This window comes from Acinonyx jubatus, chromosome E3 (genome assembly GCF_027475565.1).
Source record: "Acinonyx jubatus isolate Ajub_Pintada_27869175 chromosome E3, VMU_Ajub_asm_v1.0, whole genome shotgun sequence".
NCBI classification, from domain to species: Eukaryota; Metazoa; Chordata; class Mammalia; order Carnivora; family Felidae; genus Acinonyx; species Acinonyx jubatus.
Window position 1 is genome coordinate 22952263 of NC_069398.1, and position 24538 is coordinate 22976800.

The 24538-nt window shown below is 49.5% G+C and overlaps 1 protein-coding gene across 6 annotated transcripts in view; it reads right to left on the reverse strand.

The window, feature by feature from the left end:
• Positions 1 to 24538, reverse strand: part of AUTS2 (activator of transcription and developmental regulator AUTS2) — a 1109507-nt gene that overhangs the window by 298885 nt on the left and 786084 nt on the right. For all 6 annotated transcript variants that reach the window (XM_027042413.2, XM_027042410.2, XM_053213848.1 and 3 more), the window contains one exon: positions 23014 to 23043. In XM_027042413.2, the coding sequence (XP_026898214.1) occupies positions 23014 to 23043 (30 nt within the window). The remainder of the gene's footprint in view (positions 1 to 23013; positions 23044 to 24538) is intronic.

Sequence of the window (24538 nt, forward strand, 5' to 3'; positions counted from 1 at the left end):
GCGGCATTGCGCACAGACCTCCGGGGAATTTCAGAGACCCTCTGGCAACACAGGAAAGCGGGCAGCTTTCGGAGCCGGGCAGCCCTGCTGCTCATCCTGGGTCTGAACCTCCCCAGCCAGGGGGCAACTCCCTCACGTGCGCCTCCTAGGACGGTGGGAAGGATTTAACAAACTAACGCTTGCAGAGGGCCGGTCCACGAGGGGTGTTTGCTACGGGTCAGGTTTCCTTCCTGCAGCACGTTTTTTTCCCTGTCGTGCAGACTGGACTCCTGGTCACGGTGCTGTGAGGACCAGGAGACCTCCCGCCACTCAGCGCGGCCCTGTTTGCCTCGGCTTGCGCAGGAGTCTCGCCGAACCCACGGCGTGGCCCATCTGCCATGGACCCAGCAGAGGCGCCCGGGCCCATTGCCTCTGAGCTGCAAAGGTACCGCTGCGTTCATCACCTCCGTTTTGCAGGAAATGAAGCCCAGGCGACTGGGCTCTGGACCGTGCAATGCAAACAGCGCCCTTTCAGCTTAGATTCCGGTTACGCCGTGGGGCGGTGCCCAAGAGGAACTGAGGACACTGGGAAGACCACCTTTTCTGGACACCGCCTACCTGGACTTTTGAAAGAGCCAGAGCTTGGTTTCAACCTGGACTCCTGCAAGCTTAGCCGCTGTTCTGAGGACTTGGGACTCGAAGTACACGCAAGTCCGCGAATCAGCGGGGCACTTCGCAGAGAAAGCACTCGGTTCACACGCAGCTGAAGCTGCCCTCCCTTTCTCCTGGATGCTAGAGACTTCCTAACCGAGAGCCACACATCGTGCGTGCCTCCATCTCGCGAATGGTCAGCAGACAACATCCTCCCACCACTAATGCCCATGAAAAGGCTAAACATTTCTTAGAAGCTAGTGAGGAAAAGGTGGGGGAGGGGGAGGGAAGCCACACGACTGACGCCTTGCCACAAAGCAAAAGGTGGGATTTTGTAATACAAGTTTACAGACAAGGGAAGGGCTAGGATATTTGTCCTTCCTCACATTTAGGTTTCGGTGGAAGCCAATCTTGGGTCCCCCTCCTCAGGAAAGACCACGCATCCCAGCTAGTGAAGAGGGCCCTGAGCTGTCATATGTGTGCCCACACTTTGGCTGTTTCTTTTCTTTTCTCTTCTTTTCTCCATTCTTTTCTTTCAGTTTATTGATTCTGAGCGAGACAGACAGCAAGAGAGAGCAGGGGAGGGGCAGCAGGGGAGGGGCAGAGAGAGAGAGAGAGGGAGAGAGAATCCCAAGCAGGTTCTGCTCAGCACAGAGTCCGACGCGGGGCTCGATCTCACAATCGCGAGATCACGACCTGAGCTGATCATCAGGAGTCAGACGCTTAACGGACTGAGCCTTAACTGACTGAAACACGCAGCCACTCCTTAGCTGTTTCTCACGAGCCCATGTTGGCAGGAGCCGTAGAGAGGGACAGGCGGCCACATCTTCCCGGGCTGCTTCTTGTGTGATCTTTACAAGATCTCTAAAGGCTCTCCTCTGCAGAGATGTGTATCTCTGAGCTATTTCCCCTCGGCAGGCCGCTCTGGAGGCAGATACGGAAGCACAAGACACGAGAAGCTGCACAATCAATTCCGGGGACACAGTATGGAGGGAAAACCCGGCACCCACAAAGCAAGGCAATGGCTTGCTCGTGACAGGGTTTATTCCTAAGGTACAGTCCCTGAGGAGAAATTTCCAAAAGGGGCAGAGGAATAAATTGCCACCAGCTGCCTGGAAACATCAACAAAGTCTCACCCTAAAAAACAATGACTTCCTGTTTAAGGAGCACAAGAGAGGACCAATTCACCTACTCACAAAGCCGGGCCACTTGGCAGCCGTCCAGGAATGTGAAGAGAAACCTTGAATTTTGAAAACATAATAGACAAGGGAGTCAGCTTAAGAAAAGATTTCATCTATCAGCTAACAGGAGGCCGGGGTCAAGAAGTAGGGTATTTCTTTATACTTGAGAGACCATGCTAAAAATCACAAAAATGCGGCAGCAGGAGTGGGGGCTGGGGAGGCCCGGCACAGCGTTCTTAGCATGTAACAGAGGCTGCTGCTTCAAGGAGGCTTATCGTTTCTTCTGACATCCTGACAGCAACGTGTAATAGAGAAGTTTAGCAGCGTGGGCAGGTTAAATTATACGAGGCAGCAGAAATCATCTCACTGCGACCTGGAGCGATGCTGTGGGCCACACCGGGCGGTGCCGCGGCCCCTGTGCCCCCCGGCCCTGGTTCCGAAAGGAGGGCGGCCTTGGGAGGGGCCGAGCCCGGGGTGAGCAGCGGGCTCGAGGGCTCGTGTTGGCAAAGCAGAAGCCCTGCAAGGGGGCAAGGGGGCATCTGGACATGGGCAAGCTTGGCACTCGGCCTTTTGTAGGCCCCTCGAACCCTCTCGGGGACGTGAGGAGCGTGGTCTGAGGGACCTTGGAAACCAAGAGGCGGACACGGCACGTCCGGAGGGCGTTCTAGCAACGCTCTCTGCTCACCACCGCTCCTCCGCCCCTAGGATGTAAGTGACAAAACCACTGTTCAACGGAACGGCCGCGAAGATTCTGAAGGGCCTTTTAATCAGCAGAGAAAGATTAAACTGCATTCAGGAAAATCTGAGTTCAGCATATTTATGCTGAGTTCAGCATAATCTGAGTCTTTTAAAATTACGTCTCTGCCTCTTCTGTGACTTGTCCCTATCACACAGTCCGCGTGTCACCCTACCGCCATGGCGGGTCCCTCCACACAGCAGAAAAATCTAGATGCCCAATGCCTTTTCCTCCCCAGGAGGAAGGAAATGTAGGTGTGCTGCGTTTCACTTGTACTAGGATGCGGACAGAAGACGTCAAACCTGCGTCTGCGTGGTTTTGTGCCTGGGCTCCCTGGTGTGCTCGGGGCGGCCCCTCCCCTGGCCTGAAAGGCTGCTCCTGCCTCCCCGCCGGGGGACAGCACATGGCTGAGGTGTGAACACAGAGAGGTGAGAGACACGAGAGTCATCGGTGATTTTCTGACACTCTCACGAAGATGCTAAGCTACTCAGCACCACACGCGGCACCCAGCACTTCCCGGCACTTAATAAAAGGATGCCATTAGGTGGGTCAAATGACCCCCTTTTCTAGATGAGAACACCGAGGCCCAGGTCACACAGCTGGTGGGCTGAGATGCGGCCCCCAGCTGTGCTGCCTGGAACAGAGGGAGACTGTGGCGGTCGCCTCGTCCCCCGAAGCTGCACCGCTCACCCCTCACCCCTGCTGTCAGTGCACAGGTACAGTCCTTTCTGGAAGAGGCATTTAACAGAACAGGGGACGTTAATAAACAGACCTGACTTACCACCTGCCGGGGGTGGGGTGGGGTCGGATGGGGTGCACAGAGGACTTCTTGGACTCTACCTTCAGGGCCCCTCTGGCAGCCCGTGTCCCAAAGGCAGGCCGCAGGGAGACACCACAGGGGGAGCCCGGCTGCAGGGGCCTAAGCAAATCCCACTTCACGCTCCAGGGCCCACCAGCTGCCCCGTGCAGCCAGGTGAAACCAGGTTAAAAATCGACATCCAGGGCAGCTGAGGCTGCAGAGAGAGGTTACCGAGGGGGCAGGAGAGCCTGGGAAAGGGGCGCTGGGAGCCCGGCGGGGCAGGCTGCTCAGCGCGAGTGTCAGGCTGTGTGTTCTGAGCACCTGTGGGCGGAGACACAGGGGTTGTCCGGCCATCACCTCCGGTCACAATTCAGCCCTGCCTGCTGTCCCTGTCCTTCTCACTTCTTCTCTCTGCTTTGCAAATGTGGCTGATGCTGCTATCTCTGAACACTTTACAGTCGGTGGGCATTAATTAATGCTAAACGACAATAGAATTTCTCCCAAATCGCACGGGACACTCACGCTAACATCCAACATGTTCATTTGGATAGATGTTAATCGCAGTGAGCACCAAAAGAATTTCCAATGATTTGTCAAGGACGAGAGGGAAACTCTCTTCAACGAAGAGTTCTCTTTAACCAGAATAAGAGTAAAAGCTTTTGGGAATGACTGTTAGTTAAAACAATAATTTGGCCGGGGGCTCTGGGGATGGACTTGGTGGTGGGTGGCCGGGGGCCCTGGAGCTGAAGCACATGAGCCCGTCTGACCGCTGGCTTTCTATGCCGAGAGGGGAAGGAAACTCACTTTTGGTTACGGCACCGGTGGTGTGCGTGCGTGCAAACACTTGTGTGCGTGTCTCACTCCATCCTCAACACCCTCAGCAACCCTGCGAGGCAGGGGTTAGTACTGCGCCAGCTTTCAGTTGAAGGGCTGAAGTTAAGAGGGGATAAGGTGACTGACAAAGCTCACACAGCTAGAAGGTGGTTAAGGTGTCACCCGAACTAGGTTTTCCTGACCCTGAGCTCACGGTGCTTTCTTATAAACTGTGTCTCTGCTACGCGGACTGCGCATCAGAAGCTTTAGGGGCGCTTCTGGAAATACAGATTCCTGCACTTCACCTGGAGACTTCTCACTTGGAAACTTCTCCACCGGAGTCGCCAGGCTTGCGCCAAGTGTCTCTACGCACAGCACCGTGGGTGGCCGTGGGGTGCAGTCAGGTGGGGATCCTCCCTCCACACTCGGCTGCTGGGAAGTCCCACGCTCCTATCTAGACACCTGACCGGGTGTTACGTCTCTCCCTCCGCTCTGCAGGTGGCCGTCCGCGGCTTGCCAGCAATCTCATCAGATGAATGAGCCAGGCCCAGGCACAGCTGCTGTGAGCATCTCCTCGCTCCCTGCTTCAGTCCTTACCATCACCACCTGCCACGACCCAGATCAAGGCCACCAGGGATGGGGTGGCTCCGGCCTAACCACAGGCATGAGTGGAAATAAAGCTGCCAGTTTAGGAGCTTCCCCACCACTCCCTAGAGTTCAGAATATGACAGGACTCTTACTATCGCCCAGGACTCACCCAGTTCTCTCCAGTCACTACTGAAATGAGCCCCGGGGATGTAACGAGAGCAGTCGCAACATCAGCACCGAAGGTGCCTCGCTAGTCAGAAGTCACAAACAAAGGTAAACAAACGACAACCACAGAGGAGTAGAAAGTGCATGAGAGTCTGTGTGGTGGGTATGGCGGGTGGAGGAGGGAGGGACCAGCAAGAGGACAAAACTCCCAAAAAGCTGGTCTAAGTTGTGAGGCAGTGGGGGGCTCCACTTACAGTAATAACCACCATCTCAGTAGCTCTGATGGACTGCATCTCGTCCCCAGGGCCCTGAGCGGTAAGAATTCTTACTGAGATTCTGGAAGGTTCCGTGGTGAGTTAAGTCACATCAGCAGTTGGTTCTGGATTCCAGGCCTTTGGAGTCCAAGACCAAGCCTTAAGCCTACGTTCCTCATCACTGGATCCCAGAGATGGGCTGAGTGTCTGAAAACAGTGTCACCTTCACAAAGCAAGAGAGGACATCCATCCAGACATTGGTACAATCTGTCCACATCAGAAGGTCTGGAGACCCACATCCCTTGTGGCGGTCACTGTTCTTTGTCTCCCCAGAAGCCACTCCTGCCATGTCTTTACTGCTAACAGAACTCTATGATGGCACAAAGCCAGATCCCGGGGACAATCACGACTGATCACGGAAATCTAGGCCTTCTTTGCTTTATCATGCACCTAGGGATGGACTTGACCATCTACCTCCTTCTTGTCTGCCTTCTATGTGTTTTGCAAGGACCTTGAGTATTACCTTGTAAGGAACAAGGGTCTTTGCTGAGGTCACCCTGCAATTAAAGATCCTGCAATGAAGAGAGTATCTGGGTGGGCTCTAGATGCTATCACAACTATCCTCGCAAGAGAGAGGCAGAGGGAGATCAGAACACATAAAAGGAGAAAGCTATGTGAAGACAGAGGCAGAGTCTAGAGTGATGTGGCCACCAGCAGAGAAATGCCAGCAGCCACGAGAAGCTGGAAGAGGCAAGGAATGGATTGGAGGGAGTTAAGTATGGCCCAGGGCAAATGATGCTGAACTTCTAGCCACCGGAGCCATGAGAGAATAAATTTCTGTTGTCTTAAAGCTACAGCAGCCACAGGGAAGTAACACAGTGCCCAAGCCACCGTCGGGCATTCTGTTACTGCAGCCGACCACCTCCTAAGTTCTGGGTGTCTGTCATACTCAGAAAATAAAACTTAAAATAAGACCAATAGAGGTACTGTTCCATTTCTGACCATTACAGATATTTCCTAGAAAATATGTTTTCTGGGGATCCCCACGAGTGCTGGGAAGTCTCTCCGACACCAGTCTCCCCCACCTTGTTGCTGCCATCTTTAGAGAGCACCCCTATCGTTAAAATCCCCATCCTCGCTCCATGCAGTGAATAGATGCAGCATTCACTGACGGCGGCCACCCCGCCAGGCAGGGTCCTCAGTGCCCTTCCATCTTGAAGCACCCAGGACACTCTGCGAACACTTGGTGGGACCCGTGGAAGCCGCACCTCTTTGGTACGTATCGCACACGGAGCTCTGCCTTAGCAACAGTGTAAACAACATCTTCCAGGGTTGGGAGTTCCAGACAGAGAGCTGGGGATGGGGGTTGGGGGTGGGGAGAGAAGGGCCCAGGAGGTTGGGAAAAGGATTTTTAAAAAATCTCACACCACACAATGGGAGTAAATTCAACAGAAATTAATGGAAAAGCCTCCTCAGAAGGAAAACCAGAGCTTAGGTGGAGAGGGAACTTGGGTGAAACCTACTTAGAGATGATAAAGCTCGTCTTTGCTCTTCTGGGTGTCGCCGTTCCTCCAAAGCTTAGTGATTTCCTGCCACTCTCTCTCCACAGGGCCCTCCTGCCCAGATTTCACTGCCCGATGACATGGCCATGACTTCCTTTCTCTCCGATTCTCTTCTACCTCTTCAAGACATATCTATGTTGGGTCCTATTTCCCAAGCAGTCTGCTCCTAGAAAGCTGACTTGGTTGTAGTGGATTAATCAGCTCATGTGTGTTAGGATTTTTTGGGGGGTGGGGGTGAAGGTTGGGAAGCAGGGGTAGGGGACCAGGAGGGGTAACAATGTGGAGGGGACTAAAATCTAAAATTTACTGAGTATTTATTATGGGTCCTATTGTGCTAGATGTTCTGTACCCAGATTAAAAAACAAACAAACAAAAAACCCAGCAGCAGCTCAGAAGCATTAGGTAAACTGCCCAAGGTCATTGTCACAATCACACAACACTATCTGGATACAGCTGGAATGTGGTCGCACACCTTACCTTTCTAGCCATCTCATACCCCAAGCTTAGTGACCTCCTGTGTCTGACATCCACAGGACACCTTATGACCCAACCCCGTGGAGCTGTGGCTTGGCCTGTCAGACTGCACAGTTCTCGCGCTTTCTACAAGTGGCTAGCTACCGTGAATAGCTCAGCCAGATACAGAATGCCTTGGCCAGGTTAACAGCACATGTCTTACCATTAGGCAAAGACCAGAATATATCTACTGAGACCAAAAACCATCGGTGAACACTACAATTAGTGGGTAAAAATATGATGTGAAACATATTTTGTGTAGTCTCAAAGTATCTCTGGAGATCCTTATTATTTTGAAAGGGAAAAACCAGTACTTTTTAAGCGTGAAGGCTGGCGATGTCTATCACCTTAACTGAGTGACCCAAGTTGCCATCACCAGCAGGGAGACCTCACATGCCCCTTGACGGGATGCCCTGAGAAGGGTCCACCACTTCTGTGGTCTTCCTGCCAAAACTGTATAACCTCAATCTAACCAAGAGAGAACATGAGACAAACTCAAACTGAAGGATGGACAATCCACAAAATAACCTCCTTGGATTCTGGAATAAAGGACATAACTGGGGAAATGGGTAAAATTTGAATAAGGTCTGTAGGTGTAGCTAACAGTAGAATATGAAGGTTAATTTCCTGGTTTAGATACTTGTAGTATGGCTTTACCAGATGTAACATCAAGGAAAGCTGAGTGACAGATATATGGGAGCCTCCTGGGCTGTTTTCTGTAAGTCTAAAATTATTTACAAAGGAAAAAAAAAGCAACAACAAAAAAAACCCCTCCAAACACCACATGCTTTCTTAAAGGATTACGTTAACGTTGGATTAACGTAGGTGTGGGCAACTGCTACCTCAGGTGGGTGCCCGGGAGTCTGAGTTCCTGCCAGATAAGCTGTGACCAGCCTGTTTGAAACAGACTTTCCTGGTCTGGAAAGTCAAGGTGGCTCAGTGTGTTAGTGCCCGGAGTCCTGAACTCGGGAGCCCTCCCCCTACTCAGCTCCCCAGGGGACAGCTTCGCCTTTGCAGGGCAACTCTGAGCGCACTTACAGGAGACATCGGGAGAGAAGGTTCCCAGCAGGTCTGGTCTGGGGTCTGGCTGGGCTTGTGGAGGCCGACCATTTGACTTTCAAGGACGGGAACGAGGAGAAGAATGGGAAATGCAGCTCTCCTCTCTCTATGCCATGCCCTCTCTGGTTTCTGAGGGAGCTGAATGTGGCGGACACAGTTCTGCTTGTATCCCTCTTCCCTTCCTTACTTTCGAGCCAATGGAAGCAGCCCCCGACCTCACTTCTTGCTCGTAGACCGAACCCGTAAACCCTCCCGAAGCAGATGGCTGCCTGTTCCACCAGCGGCCCTGCTTTGTTCCTCTGTCCTTGTCCACAGCAAGCGGGGGGCTGGACCTCTAGTCTCCGAGGGCCCTTCCAGTTATGACAGGCCCCGGCCGGCCGGGCCCTGGGGAGCTGCCCAGTGGAGACAGCTGTGAACCCCACTGGTGCTTAGGGCTGCTGAATCTTCCTGTTCAGGGAAGGTGAATCAGCTCCCTCTCGGCCACAGACCAGCGGCGTGGAAGCTGAGCCCCCTGGGCTGATTCTGCTCTGGTTTTCTTAAAGAAAGCTCTGAAATCTTAGGATATAAGTGACTGACAGCCGGGCCACTGGAAGCTGGACACTAAGATCATGTCACTCTGGATGGTGTGGTGTAACTCAGATAACGACCAGAGAAAACGGGGGGGGGGGGGGGGGGGGGGAGGCTGTCACCAAAGCATGAACCTTTTGCTTCAGTTCATTCTCTGCTTCAAGTTCCTCACCTGTACAATGAAGATCAAGTATTCCTTTATCAGGCGTGTTTGGTATGACGTTCAAGTGAGCTATGGGTATGGCGCTTTAACACCTTTAGATAAAAGGCTACCCAGGCTGCACAACAGTTACATGGACACCCTTCACGCTACCGAAATGCACACTGGAACGTGGTTAAGGTGGTACGGTTTGTCACGGGTATTCTGCCGCAACGAAAAATAAAGGAAGTCATTCTGGATATCATTTTTTAAAAGGCTACGTAAATATCAGGTGCTATGATTAATGTACGGTTATTTTGTCCTTAATGGCTATAATCACCATGTATGTTTATTCCTCCGTTACATGCAGACGAAATCTCCGCGTTCTGCCTGGGCTCCCGCTCACACCCACAGTTCCAAATGTCTCCACTGCTCCAGAGTTCCTGCTCCGTCTGTCTCCTGACTTCCCCCAGTGGAGGGTCCTGTGGGCCCCCGTGACCTTACATTTCCTGTATCCCTTACTCTTGGTGTCCAACTGACGGCAGCACCAATCCCCACCTAGATGTCCTTGAAACCGGTCATCCGTGACTGCTCTCTGAACCCCCACATGCCAGTGGTCACCAAACCACGTTCATTCCACTTCCAGAAAGGTCCCCAAATCTAAATCCTGCCTTTCTCATTACTTTGATTGAGATCCCCGTCACCTCAATATTGTCATCTGGCTGAAGTCTGCCTCCCATCCTTCACACCACCGCCAGAATTCTCTTCTAGAAAGTCCCATCTGATGTGTCCTTCATCTACAAGAACTACTCCGTGGCTCCTGCCTGGATCAAGTCCAAACTCTCAGCTTGCCATCCAGGCTTGTCTCTATGGAGCTATATTATTTAACACCAGCACACATTACAGTCACATCCACACCCCCACCATGAACCTTGTTCTATGGAAACGGAAGCCCTCACGCTCCTCTCCATATGCTGAGCCTTTCACAGCTCCTTGCCTTCTGCAAACAAGATCCCGTTGGCCTGTGATCTTCACCACCCTTGCTCCCTAGCAGTCGCCCACATCCACGTGTTTCAGTAAGGTCTAACTCCAATGCCTATTCTCCTAGGCAGCATGGTTCGGTGGTTTGATTCCGACACCATGCCATCCTCAGCGTGCACTATGGGAGACCTTATAATTCATCGAGGTACCTTAGCTTTCTTTGCAATTAGATCTTCTCTCTCTCAAGAGCTGTTCTATCTTTGTCATCTTTCCATCCCTGGTTCCCAGGATGGTGTTTGCCTCAGCACCCAGTGAGGGGTTAAAGTTTCACCAGGAGGCGAAAGTGGCTACGACTGAGCTTATTAACTTCTAGTCCCTGGAAAACCATCTGAGCAAGGTCACCTGTGATAGTTAGAGAAGTACTGTGTTGGACACGATTCCTTTGGACAAGTAAGTTATATCTGGTTCCCCAGACAAGTGATTTACTAACCCTGATGACTTTGGATCCTCGTATCTCTCTTCAAGGTGGCTGTCTTATACTTGGGGATTAACTCATCATCCACTATATTAAAAGTATTAATAAATTCTGTGCTACTCTGAATACCTGTACGCATGAACCCTCCCTCACTCTGTGCATTCCTGTGCCTTTCTATAACTTTTAATTGCTTAAGCAAGATAGAACTAATCCGTGAGTGCATTTACGATGATTCTGTGAAAATGTAGGCAACTATTTTATACAACTGTAACGTGTGTTCATATCGGAGACCCCGTGACCACTATAAAGTGCTAACCTTTGATGATCGAGGCAGCTGGAACAGCTGGCAAGAAGTGCCTTTGAGCGCCTGACTCACACATGGCAGGAAGGTGAGGTTATGCTTTGTGGACACGTTGTTGTCTGTACAACTCTCACCTTTCTGGGCCCTGTGCCCGCTCCGACACCATACAGGTTACCTCCAGAATAGCACTTTTGGACAACATGGCCCAGTCTTTCATAGTCCTTTCTGGAGAAGAGGACTTAAAACCTAATCCAGCCTGAGCAAATCAGAGTCCTTTCATCAGATTTTAACGACTACGGTGGAAAAGTGTTTCTTCTGCTGGCTGAAGCTGAAGGTGTAATGTTCCGGAGGATGGGTCATGATTTCTACCAATAGGGGAAACCAGGTCTCAGAAACAATCAAGATGAAATAGGCGAAAAGAAGTAGAGACAAGACACGGAGGGCACTGAATTCTCTGGTTTGTGCTCCTAAGTACAGTCTGTATCTCTGCCCTTCTGATGGTTTAGTTATTACAACACTTGAATTCCAAAAGCGTATGTTTCCTCATTTGTTATTTGAATTTAATTTGTTATTGGAAGCAGAAAAAGAACCTTAAAAAGCAAAACAACACTAAACCCCGCTAACATAAATACAGCCAGAGCTGCTAAAACTTAAGAGCTTTAAAATGACCCAAAGGCTTCAAAGGACTCTTGTAGGACTTCTGCTCCAAGTATGTATTTAAGGATGTGGAGATCACATTTTTTATCTAGCTACAAAAGGTGGACGAATTCCTTTATAACAATGAATAATTGCTCTGTAATTGATTTGTTGGTAAATGCTGAATTTTTTTCCAACGTCTAATCTTAAAGTGGACCTACCTGTGCATCATTCTAAGTTCAGGTTGGGGTGAGACTCGAAGTGTGGCTCTACTTAAATAAAGTAAATGATCCACACACGTTGTCATGCTGTCTCTGAGGAATACGTTAGTTAAAATTATCACTGCATTCCAAATAGACCATCTGAGAGGGATAATTACTTTTCAATGCCTGGATCAATATTTTTGTTTTTGTCCCTTACTACTTGAGCGATTGGATCTAAGGCCAGAGGAGAAAATCAGGTCAGTCCCCTAGACCTACTGCAATCTCATGGGGAAGATCAATGTGTGTTCTTGGGAGCCCAAGGAGGAGAGTGAGGCCAGGGAGCATAATCCATTGTGTGCTAACTTAATTTCAAATTTCTCAATGAGCAAAGCCATGGCTGTCTAGGGCTCTTCCGATGCAGCATTTACACAGCTGCCCTGAGGACACAGGTAGAACTCATTTTGCGTGCGGTGTATCGAAGACGTTCATGGATTTATGACACTGCCACATGCAAAGCCAAAGGGAAGTGCTGTGTGCCCTGTTCATGTAGCATCTAAGCTTGGCGGAGACGGAGACGACGGGGCTACAGAGGTGGAGAGAGGTCCCGTGGCAGAACAAAAGGTAATGTCCTCATTGTAGGCACACGTCATCATTCAAGGGCCTGGCACTCGGGATCCGTGGGTACGGAATTTGCGCTGATTTCACTCTGACAAAATAGGCCCTGACCTGTATTAGTGGGACGATCTTAAATTGTCCCACGAAGGAACATGATTCAACATGTGCTTATTATAGCCTTTCCAATAAGAGTTTAAAAAAAAAATAAAGGATGCTAAGCAATACGAAATAATGAAGCATTTTGCCAGAGTGCCAACTCACCATTAACCTAACAAAATCAATGCCTTTCAAGCACCTTAGAAGCACCATTTGCATGCAAGTAGTGAGCTAACTGCAAATGGGACTTCTTACTAATTAAAGCTCATCACAGAGCATCTTTTTTGACCAATATTTTGTTGGATGTTAGAATTACAATTGAAAGTGATAAAATACTCTTTGAACATTTCCTTTTGTTTCTAACATGTTACTATTCTCCGTGGCCTTTTCCTACCAGTCCTTAGGCTTATTGGAACATGGCAGTGAACGAGGGGGGCAGCTTACTGGCTAAGAGTGCTGCCTCAGAAGCCAAGAAAACCTGGGTTTGAAACCGGGCTCTGCCACTAGCCAGTGTGGGGCTCTGGGCATGTGACCTAAGCTCTCTGTGACTCAGCCTCTTCCTCTGTAAACTGGGGATAATATTAGCACCTACCTGTTAGGGTTACAGTGTGGGTTAAACAAGTCGAAATATGTAAAGAGTAAATAAACACTATTTACATAGTAGTTGTTAGGGGTGCCTGGGTGGCTTAGTCGACTCAGCGTCCGACCCTTGATTTTGGCTCAGGTCATGATCTCACAGCTCGTGGGTTTGAGCCCCAACTGGGATCTGCACTAACAGCATGGAGCCTGCTTGGGGTTCTCTCTCCCTCTCTCTCTCTCTGCCCCTCCCCACTCACATTCTCGCTCGCTCTCAATAAATAAATAAACGCTACAAAAATAGTAGTTGTTGTTATCTCTATGTGGTAGCATGCAATACTACAGGTTGTGAAGTCAGGGACAGCTACATAAAAGGTTAGGTAGGAATCCTATCTCTGCCATCATCGGGACGTTAGGTGAGTTACTTAACCTTTTTGAACCTCAGTTTCCTTATAAATAAGAAGGGGGGTAGTCATGCCCACACTTCCTTGGGTTATTGTGAATCTCATATGAGATAATTCATATGCTACCCTGGCAAACATTTCTAAGTGGGTTTATGAGACCAGCAGGCTCAGTCCAGCTGCATGGATGAACACGGATTCTGCCAGACTGAGGACCCACGCTTCCCTCCTTTTGTCTGACCACAGGCAGACAAGAACAACGAAAATCAGCCCAAGGCTTGGCAGGGACTCGGGCTTACCCCGGCTCTCCTTGGAGAAGGAGCTACTGCCCCCATCTACCTCTAAGGGTTAAGCATCAAGGACAGAGAGTACTCCTATATGCACAAGGCAGCCAGTCACCCGCCAGTCTGGGATGTCCAGAGACACACACACCTGCAGGCTGGCTCCCCATAAATTCTTCCCTTGGCTTCTTAGAGCCAGAGGAGAACAGCCCCTGCTTCGGCCACCCCCCTGCAGCACCTCTGTGCAGGAAGTCAGGGCCCTTGGGCTCCCCATCAGACGCCTGCCTGAAGCGCACACTGGAGCCAGGGAACTTGCCTGAGAAGCCAGTAAAATTTTAATGCACTCTGTAGTGCGGTCATGTCATACTCGGTTATGGCAAATAATCCCAGATGCCTGCAGAGGTAAAATGGAGCTGTAATGTGCTTGCCTCCTAACCCGAGCTGACAGCAATGATGTACGACTACCATTAGCGGAAAATATCACTTCAACTAACCCATGATCCAGCTCCGCTCAGGGTCACATTATCCATGAGGAACAAATTACACTCCCAAAGTAAATACAAATTTTCTACACGAAATGGGTACAAAAAAAGGGAAGGGGCGATCCGTTCCCTTCACCGGCACACTGCTGAGTGACACAGATGATAAAGGACAGGACAAATCATTGGCTGACAGAGTGCTGTGCCGTGATCAGCTCAGCCAGCACGCACTCCAGCCGATAAACACTATATTCTTCCCTTAGTGGCAAATACATAATCTTTAACACGGACATGGCTGCTTCAGAGATTTACTACCATTCGGGCTGCAAGAACACCCCATGCAGCACTTGCTGCTAGAAAAGGAGACACCCTGTGGCCTTGACGGACCCCGAGATCCTCTGCGAAGGTGAGAGCCAGCGTCTGGGGATGGACAAGGGGTCCTTGAGGTGGCAGACGACAGCACAGAGTGGAACAGCTTTGAGGGGTGCAGCTCAGGAGCCGTGTTGATATCACGGTCCTCTCTACTATGTGCTGGTCACAGGAAGAAAAGTCTGGAGAGACCACACGAGATGTGGGAGACTCTGGACCAAAAGCTCAGAAATGAGCCTCTGTTCCCCGCCCAGCGCTCTCCCCTGCCGCCTGGGGAACCGTGACCAGCCTCTTTCCCTTTCTGGCACTTCAAGAATCAACAGAGCAACTTCAGGTAGAACACTAATATTTACAGGGCACCTACTAAGTACCAAGCATATGCTGGGTGTGGGGTGCTTGCCGGGAGCCTATGGTTTAATAAGATATTAAAGGTTTACACACAGATATGCACTAAAAGGTGTCTGAGTTCCTTGAGCAAATATAGTTTGGGCTTAGTCTGCTCATTGGTAAAGCCTGCATCCCTGGTTACTCACGGTGGCCCCTACGCTGATTTTGCCACTCACATGTAAGAGTCAAGACATACAACTTGTAGGTTTCCCTTCTCACCTGGGGCAACTGCTTCCTGGGTGAAACTTAAAAACTCACATTTCAGATCTTGTACATCTGACTTGTCATTGAACCCAAACTGTACTTATTAAATATTTATTGAGCAACTGGCAGGTTTGGATTTTTAGAAGTTAGCGGGGTTTGGAGGTGAACAGGCAAGAGATGGTCCAGGTCTCTTGTAGCATAAGGAAGACGGCGAGGGTTCTCAGGTGGGGCTTGTGGGCATATCCCAACTCCCCCTGAGTCACAGGGCAGCAGCATGTTATGGGAAAAAGAGCCCAGACCCTGGAATCTTAAGACATGGTTCATAGGTCATGTCTGATCACTTGCTCTTCAGTTTCATCTTTGTTATTTGTAAAATGATGACGTGACACCTACTGGAGAAGATACAGCCCTTGAAAAGACCCGTCACCAAGTTCAGCATGTTGCAGATGATCAATAGTGTTGCGTATGAAGATGCACACAGATCCCCACAATGAATCTTTCAACAGGTCATATAAAATGGCATTTGTAAAAGTGTTTTGAATAATACAATGTTCTCTCCATTGAAGTGGCCTTTCTTCTTCTTCTTTAGTTATTATTAACCCAAATCTCATTGGTTTACAGCCCCCAAGAAATGAAGACCATCTACTCCTCTAGTCCAAGAAATAAGGAAAAGCTCTATGACACCTATACAAGGGGAGTGGGGGGGGGGGGGGACTTGACCTTCCCAGCTATAGCTTTGATTTAAAAAAAAAAAAAGAAAGAAAGAAGAAAAATGATATACATTATTCCACTGAATTTGGGGACTTTTAAAAGTATAAAGTTTGCCTAATTACAAATACAGCCTAATGCAGAGATTTTATTATCTTTATTACACCTAGAATGACAAAATTATAGGGAGCAGTTATCTGTAACTATACTACCAACCAGAAATTACCAAGGGGGCATTAACTAAGGCAACCACAAACAACACACAAAGACACATGTGCATGACTACAAAGAAGTCCATACATCTTTACTGGGGACAGAACACTCTCCAACTGGAATACAGAATAAGACAGACTCTTCTGACAACCAAAGGGCGACCCGGGTTACACTCTATGAAAAGCCACGCGCATAAAACACGCTGTGAAAGGCATCACTAGTACAAATGTCTCTGCTTATGACCTTCCCACTATTCAGGTGGCTCAGGGTTCATGGTCAATTTCGTGAGGATGAAAGCCATCACTTCCACCTACCTCTTCCTTGGCATTGTAACCTTCCCTGCAGGTAAGCTATAAAATCAAAGCCAGTGCTTCATTCTAAGAGATAGCAGCTGACTTTTTCTCTGGGGTTGTAGAAGCATGAACTCAACCCCAGGTGTCTTCCAGAATCCCAGAAAGAATTCCTTTCACAGGCCAAATAATACTCATTACCAATCAAGTGAGTTCTTAAAACACATCGTGCAAGCTAGCTCTTCACTAGTTCCCGTGCTCTCCTAAATAGTTAGGGTAACTGAGAAACAGAGATTAAACTAATTGTGCTGCTGCCTACCCACAGGTGCACGGTGACATACCTAATTGAGCCAAGCAGCTACAACGCCCAAATCAGTTCCCTGGTACGTACTGGAAAAAAAATAAATGGTGGCTATGAATGACTGAATGAGCCAACAAAGAGATAATGACCTGGTTCAGACATGAGGCCCACACGTAAGTTTCCTTCAGTTACTTGAAAGAGTCAATGCAGATGTGCCCCGACCTACCCACCATGTTTATGCCCTCTTAGGAATTAGAGAGAGATGAATGAATGGAGACAATCCTTACACGATCTTCCTTCGACACTGGCCGAGAGAAAATACAATCGCCTATTAATTTCCCTCTGGGTCTGCCATGTTGTTGGGGCCTAGATAAATAGCTACATAGGAAATCAGGATATTCAGTGTTAGATCATTGAATCCAGCTTCACCTCTGGCAAAACCAAGGCTCAGCAGTGTTGGGTAACTTGCCCAGGGCCCCACCGCTGGCTAGTGAGAAATAAGAAAGTAGGTCTTCTGAGTATCCTTCTCCAATACCCACCCACAGTGATCAACAGGACATCTAGAACCTGTTCTTTCTCCTCACTATTCATTCTAAGAAATAAGCAGTTAGCTAAAGATGTCCGACACATTTCCAATAACTCCTGGGTATTCATTTTATTGATTTATAATTAATTAAAAAATCCGCATATGTACAAATTCTTTTTCCAGTGTATGGCATAGTGGTAGTGGACAGATATGCTACATACACTTGATCTTAGCCAAAAGGCCGAGAAGCGATTGCTACGTACACATTCAATCCAGGGAAGCAGTTTTTGGATTGGCATGGCAACTCTAGGATATGAAAAAGAGAAGAACCTAATGAGAGTCAGGATTTAAAATAATTTGCGGTAGAAATTTAATCCAAGGATGGTAGGAAGAGGAATTCTGGAGGGCTACAATGGAATTAAACCAGTTGGAAATGGTTTAATGGATGAGGGTAGAAGAACAATAAAATGTCATTTTGACCTGGACCTAACCTCGGAGGGGCAAGAAGAGGTTGAGCAGATGGGCATTATGGAAATTGGGCATCCAAAACGGAAAGCTCGTGAAACTTGCCCCCAAATTACACAAGTTGCTCAAATAAGCTAGGAAATTTAGAAAAGGCTCAGGAGTATCTTATGAGAAAACAAACTTGTACAGGGAATCCAGAAAGCTGAAGAAGAGAGCACCTATTTGCTGCAGTCCAGAAAATAAACACTGGGATTGATACAGAGCACACTCACGTTCAACATCAGTTTTCTGAACCCGTTTCACTTCTCCCCTCCATCTGGAGATGAAGATCCAGGAAAAGCAAATGCCCATTTAGCAAAGCAACAAACATTACTGAGCACCTAATTTGTGCCAGGCACTATGCCAAGTGCCAAGGACACAAGAACACGGCTCCCCGCTCTTGTCCTGGACCGTGGTCGCTTGCTTCGCTGCTAGAAAATTGGAAGCGGGGGAGAAAATTCCTTTTTTTTTCCAAAATAGGACAGGGTCTCTCATTGTCTCCTGATCAGAACAGGTCCTATTTTAAAACCAAGGACTGAGGTTCTACAAGCAACAGTGAGCTTCTGGAATGTTGCTGAGGGTGCACAATCTTTACCAAGTGTGCACTGTGGCCAATCAGGGCATGGGCCCCTTCCACTATAAGCACCAGCCACATGCCCAGTCTTCAGTTTGCCATCTCAGCAGTTTCTGAGTCCTTCAGAAGCCAAGTTAGGCGTGTGGTTTGTGTGGAGTTAGGAACATAAGCCTCCGCTGCTCTTCTTAGAAGCTGCCCCCTTCCCACACAAGTGAACACAAAATGATCAAACACAACACATTTTAGCACACATCAAAACATTAGAACGCACCAAGAAGTGTGTTCATGTGGGGGGGAGAGGGAGCTGGTGTGGGAAATCAGTAGTAGCACTGCATGTGCACCTGGCAGCGTCCCGGCAGGATGTCCCGGGTACTGGTGAGCAAGTCACAGGAACCACACAACCTTCTCCAGGTGTTCAAAGCCCAGAGAGAGGAAACCGCCATCGTGTTCACGGGTACGTTAGGAAAAGGAGGATGGCTCCTATCTGCGAAGAGATCGCATACGTGTGTATTGCGTGTGTGTATACTCCATGTTAGCTCTACACAAGCGCGTGGGTGCACGTTACCCCCACGACACCTCTACAGCTTTCGAGTCTTTCTTCCGGGCTATCAAGCTGTTAAGAGCCCTAAACAAGGGGAAAGTAAGTGTTTCTCTCCGACATTCGTATAAGGCCGTGGTTCTCAAGACAAATCGCGTATCGAGGTTACTTAGGAAACTTTTCAAAAAATACAGTTGCTACGGCCCCACCCCAGATGTCCCGCACGGGCCCCTCTCCCCCGTGACGGGTGTCCGGAGCTGACAGTATTTGGCATGTGGGCCACGGGCTCTACAAGCCACGTAGCTGCCATCAGATTCCTGCGGGAGGGCACGCTTGCGCTTGGCTCTGGGTTGTGCCCAGGGGAAAGCCTGAAATTTGGGATAAGGAGTTTCAAAGCCATTGTGGGGGGAGACCTTCCACATTTCGCACCACTTCCATTCAGCTTGTACCAGGAAGAAGTGCCCTAGGGGATGAAGGCCTCACATCCTCAGGCAGGTTTTCCGGCAGATCCGGAGCCTTCTGAAGAAGAGGGTGGCCTTCCTCCTTTCCCGAGTGAGTCTCTCACTTCCCTCCAAGTAAAACTCAAGAAAGCCAACGTTTATGGGCACTTACTGGTCCGGAGACCAGGAGCTGAGTCAAGCGTCTTCTTTAATTGTTACAAAACTGTAGGTGGAGTTGTTGTTAATCCCATTGGGCAGATGAGAGCACGGAGGCTTGCCCGCTGCTCCAAAGTAGGAAAGGACAGTCACGCACCAGCCTAAGCCACCGGACTCGGAGGCCCAAGTGCCTGACCACCGGGCATTACGCCTTCCAACCAATTTTGCCCTGTGGCCCACACAATAAACAGGAACTACTTTTAATCTCTACGTTAATTTCATAAGCAAACAGGGAATGTTTCTTAGTATGATGGGCTGTTGCCAGCGGTAGAGGAAGAGAGGCAACAAGAGAAAATGCAGGCCAAATACGTGGAAGTATGCACCTTGCCTCTTTGTTCTCATGATAGCAATTCATTTCGAATGGGAGCCTGGGATAATTGCTTCATTTGGGTGATTAAGGTGCAAAGCGCTTCCTCCTTGCTTTACACTAACTACAACACAGAAAAATCCCACATCTAGCATGTGGACCGTCCATAGCCTTCTCTCACTCCTGCCCAACGCCGACCCTGGCCAAGTCCTCCAGGTTCTCTGGCACTAGTGCGAAACGCACCCCGCGCGGCTGGGAGGGGGCGTTGAGAGGTGCTTTTTTGCTCAGCGTCTCATCAGAGCCTTTTCCGTGCACAAGTGCGTCTCCTGCACGCGTGGGGAGCTCTGCTTTTTTCGCTCCTTTCCCAGTCACTTCCACATTAATTAGTAAGGGTATCATTTTATAAATTACAGCTTCGTATCAGAGGAAAGCAGAGTTTATCTTAATTCAGTCAGCTGTGTGAAATACAGTACCCTAATTTTAGACCGCCGGTTCTGCAGATCCCCATGGAGTAAGAGAATGACAGGTCTTCCGGAGAGAAATCCCAGTGGGTCCCTACAAGTCTCACTTTTGCCTCCAACAGCATCCCTGGTGAGGCTGCTGAAGGGATCCCAGGACACTGAGTGGCATCTTTCCCCCCATTAGCAATTCAGATTTGAATGCGAATCCTCCCAGCAGCACATGAAAGCAGCCTCGGTTAGCTCTGGGGCTCTGAGGGGGGCCCAGCCAAGAGGCTCAGGCACAGAGGAGGCTGCCAGGGGCCGGGGCTTCGGCGCGCAGCACAAGTCTGGGAGGATGGTGCTGAAGTCGGTGATAAACACCAGACAATCTCAGTCCAAAAGGGGAAGCCTGACAGTCTGAGCTGTAACAGAGCCAAGCAGGCACGGCTGCGATTACAGTCTTGATTGCTCCTGCCGGGAGCCCTCTGGAGGAACGCAGGGTGGCGCGTGGCGGGGCAGGGACAGATGATGGGAGTGAGGGCGGGGAGCGGCTCCCTGCCAGGAGGAGGGCCTGCAGGGCCACCGCAGGCCACAGGCAGAGCCCCCAGGGGTGGCGGGTCCGAGGAACACTCCTAACGGCTCTCCCCTCGCCGGTCGTCACCCCTCTCGTGCACCTGCTATAAACATCTCCTTATTCTCCTTCGTTGCCCTGGAGTCGTCCCTGACTCTGGGCGGTGGGCCCTGCTCCCTTCCCGCTGCCACTGCTCCCCTCAGATGCTTCGCTGCTTCCCGCGCTCAGAGTTGGGAACCGGGGCGGCAAGGACACGGGGATTCGGGTCCTGGGGAAGGACTCGTTGGGATGCGGTCAGTGTGTAGGAAACACCGTGGCCCCCAGGGCACTCCGAAAACCATAGACAGCTCTACTAGAGCTAGGTGATCATCTGGACAAGTACTGCTAGGCACCTCCAGAGATTCTGAGGTAAGTGGCCTGGGATGAGGCCCAGGCATCAGGATTTTTACAGGCCCCCCCCCCCCCCCCCGGATGATTCGGATGTGCATTCAAGGTTGAGACCGCTGACCCAGACACCTGCATGCGATGCAACACCGGACAAACCTTATCACCTTCTCCCGCTGTTGGGGACCAGTGACACTTTGGGATGTCACACTGCCTTTTAAAGAAAGAATGTCCCCTTGGATGTGAAATCCAGAACAAGGCTCATCCTCTTGGAGAAGTGCCACCGGCTTGAAAAGAGAGATCAACCATCACCTGTAAAAGATCCCCTGGAATGGCCAGAAAGCACCAATCCCTCTCTAGTGCCTGTGACGCCCGACAGAACGACGTGACGACTGCCAGGTGGGAATGTGGCCGGGATGGCTCCAGGACCAGCGGACGCGCCTCGGACACTGAGCCTCTACTGCTGCCCACGCGCCTCTGGTACCCACTGCACGCCGGTTGCCTGAGACACCAGGGGCCCGGCTTGCAAGGAGCTGAGACTCCCAGGGGCTGGAGGAAGGAAGCTCCTACTTGTCAGTTAAACAAAAGAATAATCCACAGCCCCCTTTGCAGTGTGTACTTTCACTGTCATCCAACAGCCCATTACCATGTCACAGCACAGCGCACCCTTCCATAGGTCACTTTGTTTAAAATGACATGGATAATGCACATGTCAGCAAGCTGACAGTCCTGGCCGTCCTTCAGAGATAAAAACCTCAAGGCGAGAGCCTGTTCTTATCTAGGGGACATGCATTGGTCTATCATCCAAGTCAGGCAGAACATGATTTCTCCAGAGAGCACTTTTTTCATTTCCTGATTTTAAGGAAATCAAATAAGCACCATTTGTCTTCATCTGAATATGCTTGACCTGCTCAAATGATGATGTCTCGCATTTTATAACAGGCTACATATGCTGAATTCAAATTAACGACAGTACAGAACCAGAGCCTTTAGATCTCTCTTGGAGGCTGGCAGCAGAGAAGGAGGGAAAATTCTGGGCCTGTTGGGAAGATCCCGCCAAACACGAACTGCGGGATTCTGAGTGAAATCCACAGGCACATAGGAGGTGAAAGGCACAGAATGGGGCTCAAGAACGCCAGCTCCACAGGACAGACCCGGAAACCGGGGAGGTCCCATCCCTCTGAGGCCGAGCAATATAGAAACTGTGACGTTCGGGTAACTCTTGATGAGGTTCATAAGGGAGGAATGAAATTAGCAAGAAATTTGACTGAGGGGTGGGGACAGCTAGAAAGAAAGACCAAACGGACAAATAATCCCTTTGCTTCAAGCACAGACAGTTCGCTTTACCGGGCTGTGATCCAATCTTCTGAAAGCTCAACAACTGAGCTCCTTTTCCGGATCCATGTTGAACTGCACGCACAGAGGCTGGCGGCCATCAGCCTCCACACAGAGCGGGTACCTGCGGGAAGAACCACCCTCCCACCTGGCGTCCACCTGGGCGGGAAGATAGCAGTTCCCACCTGCCTTGCCCTGCCCACCCCTCGTCCCATGGTAAGATTCCGAGAAACACACCGTTCACATTTCCATCAAGAAGGCCAATATGTACAGTGAGGCGAGAAGAAGCATAGAGGTCAGTAAAAGAAATGAAGAAATGACATTACAAATGCAGGCTAGCAAGTTTAATGTTCTAATCAAGGATTCAAAAAGAAAAATCAGATGGCTATTAAAATGCTTTCCTCTTTTAAAATCTGTAAAAGTGAAAACCTGATGACGATATATCCAATATTAACGGGTGTGTTTAAAAAAAGTGGGCCTCACATATTAAATACATTATTTCTTATCACAGGAAACATCGCTGTGTAAATAAAGCTGGTCTTTGCAGAAAAGGTACGGTCCATGGCAGGCTGGTATCCCACCACCCTGTGACCGTGTGCGAGAACCACGGTGCTCGACTCTGCCCACAATGGTGGGGCGGGGCGGGGGGATCTTACCTTCTCTTCCTGGTCACTGTCGCTGTCACACTGAAAAGAAAGATAAGAGAATAAGGGTTAGTGAAAAAATTGAGTAGATTTTTATTTTTGATACAGAAAAAAAAGAGGAAAGACAAATAGAGGAAATAAAAAAATGCTGCCTAAGCTGTACAGAGTTTCTTCAGTTCAAACGATGATAAACAGAATCAGAAGCAAAATGCTGTGAAGGTGCTCTGTTGATTTCATTCGACGCCTGCGCTCTGTGCCTCTTCCTGTGGTCAGTCTGGCAAGGTGCTGGATCACAATGGTGAGCACCCCCACTGCACGGGAGAGGGGATGCCCATCAAGGAGCCAATCCGGCCGCAGGACTAAGGTGCATCAAGGTCATTCACTGGGATTCGGAGCAAATTGATATCTTAATGGAGACCTTCTACCTTCAGCTAATGTGAATGGTTGTATCTCTCCCGGTGCTTTTGCACAGGAAAAGAGGTAAGCCTCCGGACACCGTATTCGCTCATTTGGACTTTGGAAGAAACACAGTGGGCAGAGCTCACCAGTTTGTGATGGCCGCCTTTTCTGTGGCTTAGAGGCCCAGAGAAAAGAGGGAATATTCCCTATAAAAAACACACCAATGATAAGAAGAGGTCAGGGAAAGAAATCAGCAATATGGGCAAAGAAATCTATTTTAAGACAGTAGAGTCACATTGTAGCTAACTGACCCGAAATTCCAACTGGTCAGCTAAGTTTGGGATAAGCAAAGAACGTGAGTTAACTCAAAACTTGGGCTTCTTCATTAGAGGCAAAGGGGGAAAAAATAAAACCACATTTTCTTTTTAAACCAAGAGTGTTTGTTACCCATTTGATTTCAAAAGGGGGGGAGGATGTATTCTGTCACAGTAAATGTGCAACGGATAAAAATATTCATTCATTCACTCAAAAGTCCTTGATGAGCACTGCTAAGCCAGACAGATACTCAACCAAGCAGGACGCAGGACTGGCCCTAAGGTAGCTTTCAGTTTAGCAGCAGAGGGAAAGCTATAACACTAACACTGAGCAGAGGTGTGGTGTGATGAGAGCTATAGTCCATTAGGATGACTCTTCCCACAGGGCAGAGGAGAGATCATGAGCTGGGGTTGGGAAGAAGACATTGGTCACAGGTGACCAGTTTGGCAACCCTTACAACACTGTCTAAACCAGCATGACGCATGGTTTAAGAAAGGGAGGAACAGATGGCAGAGTAGTTCTGAAGGCAGAACCAATAGGACGTGGTAACACATGGATGCGAGAAGCAAGGAAGAGGGACGAGTCTCGGATGATGCCAAGGTTTTTAGTGTGGCCACCTGGACATGGGAGTTGATGTAGCTATGAACAGAAACAGAAAATAAATTTGCCTATACAGCAGTCACTACTGGCTAGATACCCATAGTCATTTGCAAGCCCCTGTCCCCTAGTCTGTAGCTTCTGACATTTTGAGACTGAAAAGGCCAGATAGTCTCTCTTTTCCGACTTTGCTTATAGCTAAGGTGGCCATAAGACACACCGTTGG